We start from the raw sequence: 12,271 nt of genomic DNA on the forward strand, positions 1-12,271 counted from the left end.
TAAAAAACAAAATTGACTGAAACATTCATAGAAAGACATGATAACAGTTTTCACTATAATGTGATATTTGTGCCCCTTACTGGATTCTGTGATTAATTGCCAAATTTCAGAAATATCACAGATGCCGAAATATTACATTATAATAAAAACTGTTATTATGTCATTCTATGAATGTTTCAGTCTATTTTATTTTAGATGATGCATAAAATGTTACGTATTTTGTATGTTGAGCTTTTTTATTATATTACATCATATCTTTTTATTTTTGACAATAAGTCTGGTTCCTGCAGTTTTATCTCGCAGAGGCGCTCATACCCATTTATTACTGTATTACTGATTGTGGTATGTGCCTTGAGGAAGTTCCAGGGCTGTTATTAGCAGCGATAATAATCTTTTGGGAAGGTACATTATTAGGTGTTTAGCTTTGTACCCAAGCCTCCCTTTTCCTAAACATGAATGCCGTTCACTCTGTGCCAGTAATGAGGAATTTGGCAAATAATTATAACGCGATCACAATAACCTATGTTTACTTATGTTCTTTTGCACTCATTTAAAGGTATGCCATTTCCATTGCTCGGAAGATTGGAGCCCGGATATATGCCCTGCCTGAAGATCTGGTAGATGTTAAACCAAAGATGGTGATGACAGTATTTGCGTGCCTTATGGGAAAAGGATTGAACAAGTTCAAATAATGCAATTCCTCAATACCCGAATTGTTTTACTGCCACGTTTCGTATGCCGAATGCCTTAAGGGTGGGTGGTTTTCAGCCCCAGTGTTTAAGTACCATGGAAAGGACAGATTGTTTCGGATTTTCCTATACGAGCACAGTGAGTTAGATGAGTAAACCTGTGCGTATAGGGATTCTGGCCTGTTTGTGGTCTTGAAGTCTTGGGCTACGAAAAGCTGATAATGAATTGCTCTCTAGAGATAAAAATGATGTGAAATATATGTAATGAAAAATAAAAATGGATATAATTTTTGTACATATCTGATAAAAAAAATATATATGTGATAAGTATCATTCTTCAATTATACCTTGTCAACAACACACTGCAGATGGGATGTTTTATACTATCATGTTTCTTAGCTGAATTCGTTTAGATTGCAAGCTTTTGAGACTACTCGCATCCCTCATCCAGGCATGTTATACAGGCATAAATGGATTTTGCTCTTGCAGATAGTCACAGCAAGATACAAAGATGGCGAATTCCTATCATATTAGCCCAGTGATGTCAGGGGGAAATTTAAAGCTATGATTACTTTAGAGAATGAACTGCAAGCAGTCTTGAAAACAATCTAATGCAATGCAGCTATCCAATGAAGGTACCTTGACCAAATATCTGGGGTAGCGGAAGATCGATGGACTGCAGTAGCACTGAAGTGGTTATGTGTGTCATAATGCGATCACAGAGAAAAAGGTTATATTAAAACATTTAAAGAGGGTTTTCTTGTTACTGTATGTTTGAAGGGGTTAACATTGTGTATTACTGTGCAATGTACTTAGCAGTCTCTTCATATCAAAGAGAAATACTAGGTTTCCTTAATAATTTATGGTCAGCATTATCAAAGAACCAGATGTAGAGTCATATAAGAATTCAGTAGCCCAGAGAGTCTAGTGCATAGTGTAGTGACAGTGTAGTCAGTGTCTCTTACAAACATATCATCCCTGACACCGTTATTATAACACGCTTGTTGAAAGCTTGGCAGACTAGCCAGTAAACAGTTAAAAGGGTCTTTTTTAAGAAAGACTGTTATTAGAACCTCTTTACACGTTAACTGTTGCGGGTCTGGACCTTTTAGAACACTTTCAGTGGGGGAGCCGCTGAAGATCATGCATATGAATAGGTTTGTAAGGTGAAGCAGCCTTGAACACATCAACATATTGAACAATATGGCAGATTTGACATTTGCGGCATAGGAAAGTACTCGGGTGAAGCACACAGGACTTTGTATACCTCAAACGCATGGTCCCTTTGACATACACATATGCATGGTTTATAGTAGCAACTACTTACATACTGTAGAAGTTATAATCGTATCAGACAGTGCTCTACAACATGTCATAAGTCAGATTTCCTACCCTAGTTTATATGTACATTTTCCTTATCACAATGTATATTGTAAGCGCATGCATGAGAAAACATTGGCTAGAAATAGACATAATGAATTTTTACAGATAAAGAAATCCCTTATTTTAGGTGCTATTGTGTCTCCAACTAGCGCTGGACACACAGTGTGACATTTCTTATGAACCCTTTGATCACGCTGTGTGTTGTATCTTGATTTAAGTGTATCATTTGGTCAAATTGTTTCTCCACATCCTGTTTGCGATTATATAGAAATGGCACAGACAGCAACAAAAAAGTTTAAAGAAGGTGTATGCAGAGCATGGGTAAAATGGGAATGGGGGGGATTACTGGTGACCAAGCCTTCTTTTCTCCTGTAGAGGCTCTTAAAAAGGTTTTTGCTGAACATAGCTGATTTTCCTTGTTTTTACATGATTTTATGGATTTTTCTTGTATTTTCATAAAATTTGTCATCTGAAATCTATTTTTTGAGGGAATTCCCACATATTGTGGAAAGTACTGTTTTTTATAGTAAGCAATATCATGTACTGCATACATTCTATTCTGATTAAAAGTTTTCTGGTAGTAAGTAAATCACCTGCAAAGAGACGTGTTCAGCTGAACACATGTCCTGAAAAATTAGTAGGGTGGTGGGCAAAGGGGCAACTTGGTGAAATTATGTATATGCACTGGCCATTTTCAGACAACATGATGATGACCTGAAATAGTGTGGTTCACTTAGAAGCCATTGCACCACTAGTTGACTCATTTGTCTTTTTGTCAGATTAAAGCTTCGACATGTTGATGCACTTTGATAGAATTTTGGTTTTTAGCACAGTTTCGTTTGTCATAGTGTACAATTCATTCTGATGAGTATAGACCCCCGTGTTGAGTCTGAGAAAAGGGCCTGTTGAAAACACTGTAAACTGAAATCATAGTTTCCCTTCATCCTCACGGTGCCATCCCTTGCCATAAGCAAAGTGATCCCTTTTATGCTTGGATAGTTTCTTAATAAAACCACATGTGAGTCGCTGAGTAATACACCTATGTGATCATACCTGCCCAGTTTCATTTCTTTCCCCGTATCTCCTGAATACACCCTTATAGACATTCCTGCCTAAACCAAATGTTTTGAAATTGCACAATGGGGGTTCGCTGGAGTGCACAAACAGACGTGGGGGCTGGCAGCATCAATACACAAGGGGGGCAGCTGGGGCCATCACATAAATCAGTACCAAAGGGAGGGGCAGGCTGGGGGCAGAACTGCACATAGAGCTGGTTGGTGGTGATACACAAGGGGGCAGGAACACAAAAGACATAAGCAGTGTGGGAAAAAAAATATTGTTAGCTTAGCACATCAGGATGCAGATGTCGGTGTGGCAGAGCCTGTCCTGGTGTGTGTGTGTGTGACAGAAAAATAAAACAAAGTGATAGGTGTGCACAGTGTATAAAATAAAATTAGGTTACTAAATTGTTGAGCTGCAAGTCAACCAAAGAAACAAAACCCCACGATTGTTCCAATAAACATAAAAACATACAATTAACACCAGGTGACTGCGCTTAATTAAATCAGTAAAAAAAATATTTGTAAATAAATGAGTACTACCTAATAGGTGTGTTGAACAATGTGTGAATCTCACATGAAAAATATAAAGCAGAAACAAAAAATAGTACAGTATATAATTATTCTGAAATAATTATTTAAAAGATCAGTGGACTCTTACATTTGATGGGGCATCCCCATCCCATATAATGCGCCTGTTCCAGAATCAAGGTGCTGCCTTTCATCCTGACTTTATCTCATCAAAATCAAGAGATAATAATGAAGGTTAGTGATCTTGAACAAGATGTTGTGGTTCAGCTTCTTTGTAAATACAATCCGCAATGTGAGAGTAGGTAGAGAGTAAAAAGGTTCACTTGTTCCTTTCTCCGCGGTCTGGGGTTCAGATTCAAATTCACGGCTTCCCGCGTCCTGCTGTAGTTGAATCTGTCTTGCACACGGGATCTGTATGAGGAAGCCTTAAGGCGAAACGCGTAATACGTGCTGACGTTTACAACAGGAGGAGATTTTCTCTATTGTCCCGTGTGCAGGACAGATTCAACTACAGCAGGACGTGGGATGCCACGAATTTGAATCCTCCCATGTTATTCTGCAAAGGTTCATCAAGAAACGATGGAAACATTAGAAACCCTATTATATATAGTAGCATAGAATAACTTCTCGGAAGAATGTGTACTTTATATGTATAACTTTCTTTTGTTAACCCTTAATATTACCTCTATTGGCAATTAATGGATCATCTGGGAACATTTACTGCATGAGCCCAAATGATAATCTTTTTTAGGCTAAAAACAAGGATGTTAAATGGCAAAACATCACATGTGCACAGAGAGCCTTGTGTTAACTGTATTATACTGCAAATGGGAAAAAACACAACTTGTATTTTTCTATTACACTCATTTGTTCTGTTGACTAAAGGAAAAATCCACCTGTGTGCCTTTCTAATTATTACATATGATAAATAAACCTTAAGCAGAAACCCAATGCATCTCCTTGTATTTCATGTATTATTTTTGCAGCTTCGGTAATTCAGAGCATCTACAAACAGAGGGCATTTTCTCAAAGTGCTAAAAAATAAAGAATTTTTTCTCCTTCAAATATTTTGTTGTGTTTTGGGCTCAGGTCTTACTTTTCTGCAGCAGTTTTGCAGGTATGCTGTATACCAGGTTGCTAGAGGTGTCAGTATATAGAAATCACATACATATCCTATAAGTCTTAATAAAAAAGGCTTGTACTTTACTGAGAGGGTGTTAGATACATGGAACAGTCTCCCAGCAGAAGTGGTAAAAGCTAATATGTTGAGGACTAGTAAAGGTCTGAGTCTTTACAGCAGATATAACGGGAAGACTAAATGGATTGAATGGCTCTGATTAGCCGTCCATTTCTGTGTTTCTATTAGGAAAAGTCCTTCGTATTAACCTATGATGCTTGTGATATCATCGGCACACAAGCCTGTTAATAAATAAGCACATGGAATAGTGTTTACAGGATAAGTATTATGTGTAAATCATAGGATTCCGTTCTATGGATCTGCAGGAATATCCCTCCCCATTAATTTCTCCTTCTGTTGTTAAATTGCTGATTGTTGTTGATTGATTCAGACAGAATTTGTAAATGGGAGGAAAGGAAAACCGAGAGAGGCAGATTTTAGCTTCTGTGAAGTAGACGTTAATATCTTTAAAGCACCTGGATTGGGAAAAAGAAAGTACAACCTATAGGTAGTTTTAACCAATGACTCTATTATACTGTAACCGCAACAGCTCTCCTTTAATGAACAGTGGGGGTGGGGAGAATGGAAAAATGTGGCTGAAAAAGGCTACATCTATCATGTATTTTGTCAGAATCTGTCCTTAATATACCCCAATAAGCATGTTTTCTGGACACACCAGCGCACTGGATCAGCCCATCGGCTCAGCTGGAGGTAATCAATAATCAGACATCGTCCTTCTTCCCGGCTACCGGCAACTGAATCAACCTCGTGTAATCAGTATGGAGTCATCGATAATTCAAGATTTTCATAGCCCCTTGTGCCTGAAAATATAGATTTTATAAAAGACAGGAGGCGAGTATTATGCAATAGTCTTTCTTTACTACTGGACAGCAGCAAGGGTTAACCAAACAATATATGTTGAGAAAAAAACAAAGAATCAATCAAACATGCTGGGTATGCAGGTAAAAACCAATCAGAGAATATCACAGGTAATATAACAGGTAACTTCCTCAGACTCCTCCTCTTTCGAGCTGTAGAAGTCATAAAACATAAGTCCAATATAAGGAACAGAAGAAACGTTCAGGAATAATAACTTGGGAAACTGTGTCAAGATGAGACCGAAGATGAGGAATCCGTGGAGATTCAAACTGAAAAATATGAGAGAAGAACCAAAGGGAGGGTTAAATGGGTGGGATAATACTCGCCTCCTGTCTTTTATAAAATCTATATTTTCAGGCACAAGGGGCTATGAAAATCTTGAATTTTATGGCAGACAGGAGGCTCGTATTATGCAAGTTTAAAGCTAAATAAGCATAATAGTTATAATATTACTGAGGAGACATGAGGTTCTGGTCTAAAATAGAAAGTTTTGAACGTGGATTCCGATGACCAGTCGGCCGCCTTAAGAACGTCTGCCAGAGAGCCACCAGATTGCAGTACTTTAGTAGACATTGCTCCCCTGGTGGAATGGGCCCCAAATTTTGAGATGTCAATGTTAGCCATGGACATGGGGAGTTTAACCCATCTCGCCAAAGTGGGTGAAGAGACAGGAAGATGGGGTTTACGAAATGAAATGAGTAATTGATGATAGGACGGGTTTCTAAAATCCGATGTCTGGAGTTCATAAGCTTTAAGGCAACAAACTACGCATAGGGAGGGATTATGAGGGAAAGGATAGAAAATAGACTTCAAATTGGTTTTTGTACGTCTATGAACAGTGAAGAGGACACCCCGTGGGGTGTATTGTCTTTGCGTCAAGTCTAGGGCTCTAACATCTGAGACCCGTTTAAAGGATATGAGACATAAGAGCATAGTAAGCTTAAAACTTTAGAGCTTGAGAGAGAGAGAATCATAATCATCCCATGAATCAAGTAGTTGTAAAACTAAATTAACATCCCAGGTAGACACGTATTTGGGTAGGGGAGGACGTTTAAAACGAATGCCCCTAAGGAGCCTGCAAACTAGGGGGTGTTTGCCTATAGGTAAGGCATCAATGGGAGAATGCTGAGCTGAAATGGCTGAACGATAGAGATTTAATGTACGGTAAGCTTTACCAGAATCAAATTCAGAGGACAAGTAATTAAGGATGCAGGCTACAGGTGCATGAATGGGATCCAGGTCCCTTTGTGTGCACCAATTAAGCCAAAGTTTCCAGGCAGATCTGTAATTAGATCTGGTACCTGGAGCCCACGCTTCTGAGAGGATGTCTCTAGTAGATTGAGAAAACGGGACGTCTGGTTCGGGAGCCCCGAGATCAGCCAAGCTACTAGAGAAAGATTCCCCGACAGGATCAGAGGATGAGGTTCCCCTGACGGATTGGTTAATAAATCCTGAGACAAGGGAAGAATTCTCGGGACATCTGTCAGCATTCCCAGGATTTGGGGAAACCACGACTGGGTAGGCCACCAGGGGGTTATGATGGCTACAGTGGCCTTTTCTGAGAGTGTCTGGAGTAGAACCCTGGGAATCATCATGAATGGAGGGAACGCATATAGGGTCCCTGATGGCCATATCTGGGTGAATGCGTCTGAACCCAAAGCGTCTGGATCCGGACGCCAACTGTAGAAATCGGTGACTTGCCGATTGAGACGTGACGCGAACAGGTCTAGCGTTAGAGGTCCCCAGAGATGACTCAATTGATGGAAGACAGCTGGATCTAGCATCCAATCGCTGGAGTCGGCCAGGTAACGGGAGTTCCAGTCTGCAATTGTGTTTGAGAGGCAGGAAGGTACTCTGCCTTTAGGACAATATGTCTGTCTAGACAAAAGTGCCAAAATCCCTTGACAAGGTTGGTCAGTTCTTTTGATTTGGTGCCCCCCAACTTGTTGACATACTGGACCGCAGATATGTTGTCCATCCGCAGGAGTACGCAGCAATGGGTTCTGTCTTTCACAAAACTCTTTAGAGCGAAAGAACCTGCCAAAAGCTCCAAACAATTTATGTGCAAGAGAGATTCTTGAGGGGACCATTTTCCTCCCGTGGAACGGGGGCCGCATCTCGCGCCCCAGCCAGCTAGACTTGCATCGGATTCTATGGTAATATCTGGGAAGGATGCGAAGATAGTCTTCCCATTCCAGGATTGGACATGGTGAAGCCACTATAGAAGTTCTTCCCTGGTTTCTGGAGTCAAAGAGATTTCGTCTGAATAACCTAAGCCTTCTCTCAAGTGTTGGGCCTTGAGGCGTTGAAGTGCTCGGTAATGCAGAGGAGCAGGAAAAATTGCTTGAATAGAGGCCGAGAGAAGGCCTACTACCCTGGCAAGGGAGCGTAAGGATATTAGATTCTTGTTTAGGATCGAATAGATTTCCCTCCGAATAGTTTTCAATTTCCGTGAGGGTAGGCTGAGAGTGGCATCCAGGGAGTTCACTAGGAAACCCAGGAACTCTATACCCTGAGAAGGGGTCAGAATAGATTTCTTGGAGTTTATAATGAATCCAAGATTGGACAACAAAGATAAGGTCCAATAGGTATGAGTGTGGATAGATTCTAGGGATTGAGACATGATCAAGATGTCGTCTAGATAGATGATTAGACGAACACCCCGGCTCCTGAGGAGGGCCACCACAGGTTTGAGAATTTTTGTAAAGCACCATAGTGCTGATGAGAGGCCAAAGGGAAGACAGGTGAACTGCCATAATTTCTGATTCCAAAGGAATTGGAGGTATTGTTGGTGAGAACGGTGTACAGGCACGGTTAGATATGCATCTTTGACATCTATTTTTACGAGCCAATCGTTTATTAGTAAAAGATCTCTTAACAGATGGATGCCCTCCATCTTGAAATGTTGATAACGTATGAAATTGTTTAAATCTCTCAGATTTATTACAGGTCTGTGACCCCCTTCTCATTTGTTTACGAGGAATAGATTGCTTACAAAACTGTGAGGGGATAGAAAAGCTGGGATAATAGCTCCTTTTTTCTTCAAATCTAATATCTCTAGATTTATGAGATCGTGATGAATTTGGTCGAAGACCAAAGGTTTCGGGATTTGGGTTTGGATTGGAGTGGAAAGAAATTCTATCTTGTAACCCCTGATGGCGTCTAGAACCCATTTGTCTGAGGTAATTTGGGCCCAAACATGGAAAAAATGTGAGAGTCTGCCCCCCCAACTTTGTGTGGGAAGAAGGGAGAATAAACGGACTTACCAGCCGATGGTCTGGATCGTGGGTAGCCACGTTGGCCTCTAGCCCTCCAAGGTCTTCCTCGGGAAGGGAAGAAAGGATTGGCTTGATATGAACCAGAGTATTGAATTCTGTCATATTGTGAAGGGCCTTGTTGGTGTTGTCTAGATTGAAATTTGCGGCTGGGAAAGCGGCCCCTGCCTTTCCCAGCCCTGCCGAAAACCTTCGGAGTAAACACCTTTTTAAGTGAATTCTCTGCCTTGTTGAGCGTAGAGAATAGTCCCACATATTTCCCTATCTCCTTAATGAAGGGTTCTCCGAATAGTATCTCCGCCGCTCACTATTCAGGGCGGAATTAACATTGCCGAAAAGGCATATAGATCTTTGAATCCAACCCCTAAGATTTTCAGTGTCAACCGGTGTACCGGATAGGCACGCTTCTTCGGCCATATCGAAGATTTTGGCAAGTGGACCCAACAGGTCGAGAAGCTTGTCTTGACAAGCCTTACAAGACCTGTCCAGGCCTTTTTTGGGGTTCTTACCAGTTTTATTGAGGTACTGAATAATTATGGGGTCCAATTCAGGGGTAGCGGCAGCTTTATTAGGGATAGAAGGTCTTGGGCATTCCGCCCGTAATTTGTTCCTGGCTGACTTGTCGAGTGGCTTGCGCAGCCATAATTCCATGTACTGAGAAACATGAGTGGCTGGGATCCACTCAGAGGATCTCGGGTGTTTAATATTACCCGGGTCAAAAAGGGGGTTGCCTTTTTTGTCGAGGACCAAATCCTCCGTAGCGGTAGTAGCCGCCTGATCTTGTGACTCCTGAGAGGAGACACTAAGAGGGGGTTCAACCTCCGAATCTGAATCCTTGGAGGTGTCCGAGGATGAATTGTCACTATGGGACGTGTCAAATGAGTCTGGTTTACCCCTGTAAGGAGTTATCCGAGCCCGTTTTGATATGTCGTCCTCTCGGGCGGAGGGTATGTGGTGTCTTTTGGATACACCATGTTTTGAACTGCGGTGTGAGCGCAGAGTGTCATGAGAGTCTTGATCCATTTCCCTCTGCATAGAGGTTGGATCGTCAATACAGAAGTGTCTTTTGCGGGACACTTTACCAGACTTTTTGAGTCCCTTTGATAGGTGTCTAGTGGACTCTTCAGTGGACCAGAATAGGTCTGAAGGAGTAGAGGGACCTTGAGTTTTACGCTCATGTGTATTGTGAGCAATGGCAGCCGCCACAGATTGGGCAAATGACTCTTGCATCGAAGTCATGGCCATGATAATTGCCGAAGAAATTGACTTATTAGTAGAGTCTTCCTGAACCCTCTTATAACTGTCCTCATTTGAGGAATCCGCCTCACCTGCCGGCCCCATAAGGCTAGCGTCTGTGATAGCCTTCTTAGAATGGTCCTTAGAAGACATAGTAGGAAATAAGTAACAAGCACTTTAAATATGAATAAAATGCTGAGGGTTCAGAGGGTTGAAAGGCTGCCAGGAAAACAAATATAAATATGTAGAAATGTATATATATATATATATAGATATATAGTTACAGTAACGAATTCAGGATGCACGGCAAACAGTGTTTCAATTCTGAGGTAAATCCTCAGACTGAAATATTCCCGCCCACACAAACAGCTGAGCACCAGCTGGCGGAGCCTCGTGGGCAGCGAAGGGAAGCCACGTCCCACAAGGCGGGGCAGGGGAAAGGCTTCCACAAAGGGAGACCTCTCAAAATGTCTGCCGTGCAAAATGCACAAGCGACTCCAGTGTCCATTTGAACCAAAGAAACAAACAACAGAGTGCACAGGAGGGCTGAATAAGGTTTCAGGTGAGCGAAACCACAGCCCTAGAAACAAACATCTGAAAGGAAAGCGGTCCAAACGTTGAAAATCCGGCCGCAGAGATAAAATAAAATGTATGTAAAATTAGTTAATGAAACCCCTGGAAAGGGGTAGGAAGGTGAAAGAAATGAACACACAAAGGTGTATGTAACTTTGCAGTATATGTAAAAGGTATATATATTAACGATAAGCAACAATAAATCTGCTACTGTGAGAGAGAAAAATATATAGGTGTATACTTAACTGTCGCAGCAGCGAGAAAGAGGAGGAGTCTGAGGAAGTTACCTGTTATATTACCTGTGATATGCTCTGATTGTTTTTTATCTGCATACCTAGCATGTTTGATTGATTCTTTGTTTTTTTCTCAACATATATTGTTTGGTTAACCCTTGCTGCTGTCCAGTAGTAAAGAAACACTATTGCATAATACGAGCCTCCTGTCTGCCATAAAATTAGAGCTTCTCCGGCCATTAGCAGAGGATGGTGTTTGGTGTGTGCACTACTCTCTGATTTACATTCGGCTTTTGTTAGATACTTTGGAGAAAAATGTGCAAATCTATTTCATTTATTTACATAGTGAATCTTTTAATTTGTTTATTTTACTATTTTTTATTTATTTTTTAAGAATCTGCAGATTGAATAGTAATTTATAACATTTGATGCAGCATTTACAAATATTTGGGTTCCCTAGGCTCCAATTCGTAACTGTATCTGTCTTTCATTAGATACCTGACACTTAGCACTGATGACTTCCTTTTTGTTATGTCGGCATTCACATTCATCATGTTCGAAGGACTATGTATCTGTATTTATGTGTGCTTGCAGACATCTGGCTCATTGTATAATGTTTAGATACACAGTATACAACCAGATGTATCTTGGAAGGATTGCAGGCAGATGTATGGTTCAGTAATACATTCTGTTGGTAGCTTGTAATCACACACACTCTCTTGCACACACGCACACTCTTACACACACACTCTCTCTCGCACACACACAATCTCTCGCACATGCACATACACTCTTGCACACGCACACACACACTCTGTTGTACATGCACACTCTCGCGCGCACACACACACACAATCGCTTGCACACGCACACACACTCTCCCACACACACACTCTCTCGCACACACACTCTTTCGCACACACACTTTCTCGCACACACACACTGGATTTATTGAGAGTGATGTAGCTAAAGAGTATTTTCTCTCTCTGCTTAATACTAGTGTGGTGTGCAGCATGTGTACAGAGCAGCAAACGGAATAGTTTTGAAGGGGTTAAGCTTGTAACCAGTGACCTAATTAAGCTGGATGGAAGCAATAGGTATTGTCCTGTGACAGCTGATGAAAAGCAAACTCCTGAGGGAAGCGGAACGCACTGAACATCATTAAGCATTCGGCAGAGAAAACCAATGAAAACAACAGCAAAAAAATACAAGAGCCAATGAAAACATAATATGCACC

The 12,271-nt window shown here is 41.1% G+C and overlaps 1 protein-coding gene and 1 long non-coding RNA gene across 3 annotated transcripts in view; both read left to right on the forward strand.

The window, feature by feature from the left end:
* Nucleotides 1-967, forward strand: part of PLS1 (plastin 1) — a 31,024-nt gene extending 30,057 nt beyond the window's left edge. For both annotated transcript variants that reach the window (XM_053460675.1, XM_053460676.1), the window contains exon 16: nt 557-967. In XM_053460675.1, the coding sequence (XP_053316650.1) occupies nt 557-692 (136 nt within the window). In that variant the 3' untranslated portion in view covers nt 693-967. The remainder of the gene's footprint in view (nt 1-556) is intronic.
* A 57-nt stretch (nt 968-1,024) lies between these two features.
* On the forward strand, nt 1,025-2,551 carry LOC128484339 (uncharacterized). Its single transcript, XR_008351144.1, has 2 exons — nt 1,025-1,497; nt 1,611-2,551. It is a non-coding gene; the product is annotated as an uncharacterized LOC128484339 (long non-coding RNA).
* The last annotated feature ends 9,720 nt before the right edge of the window (nt 2,552-12,271 follow it).

Source organism: Spea bombifrons, chromosome 3 (genome assembly GCF_027358695.1).
Source record: "Spea bombifrons isolate aSpeBom1 chromosome 3, aSpeBom1.2.pri, whole genome shotgun sequence".
NCBI lineage: Eukaryota > Metazoa > Chordata > Amphibia > Anura > Pelobatidae > Spea > Spea bombifrons.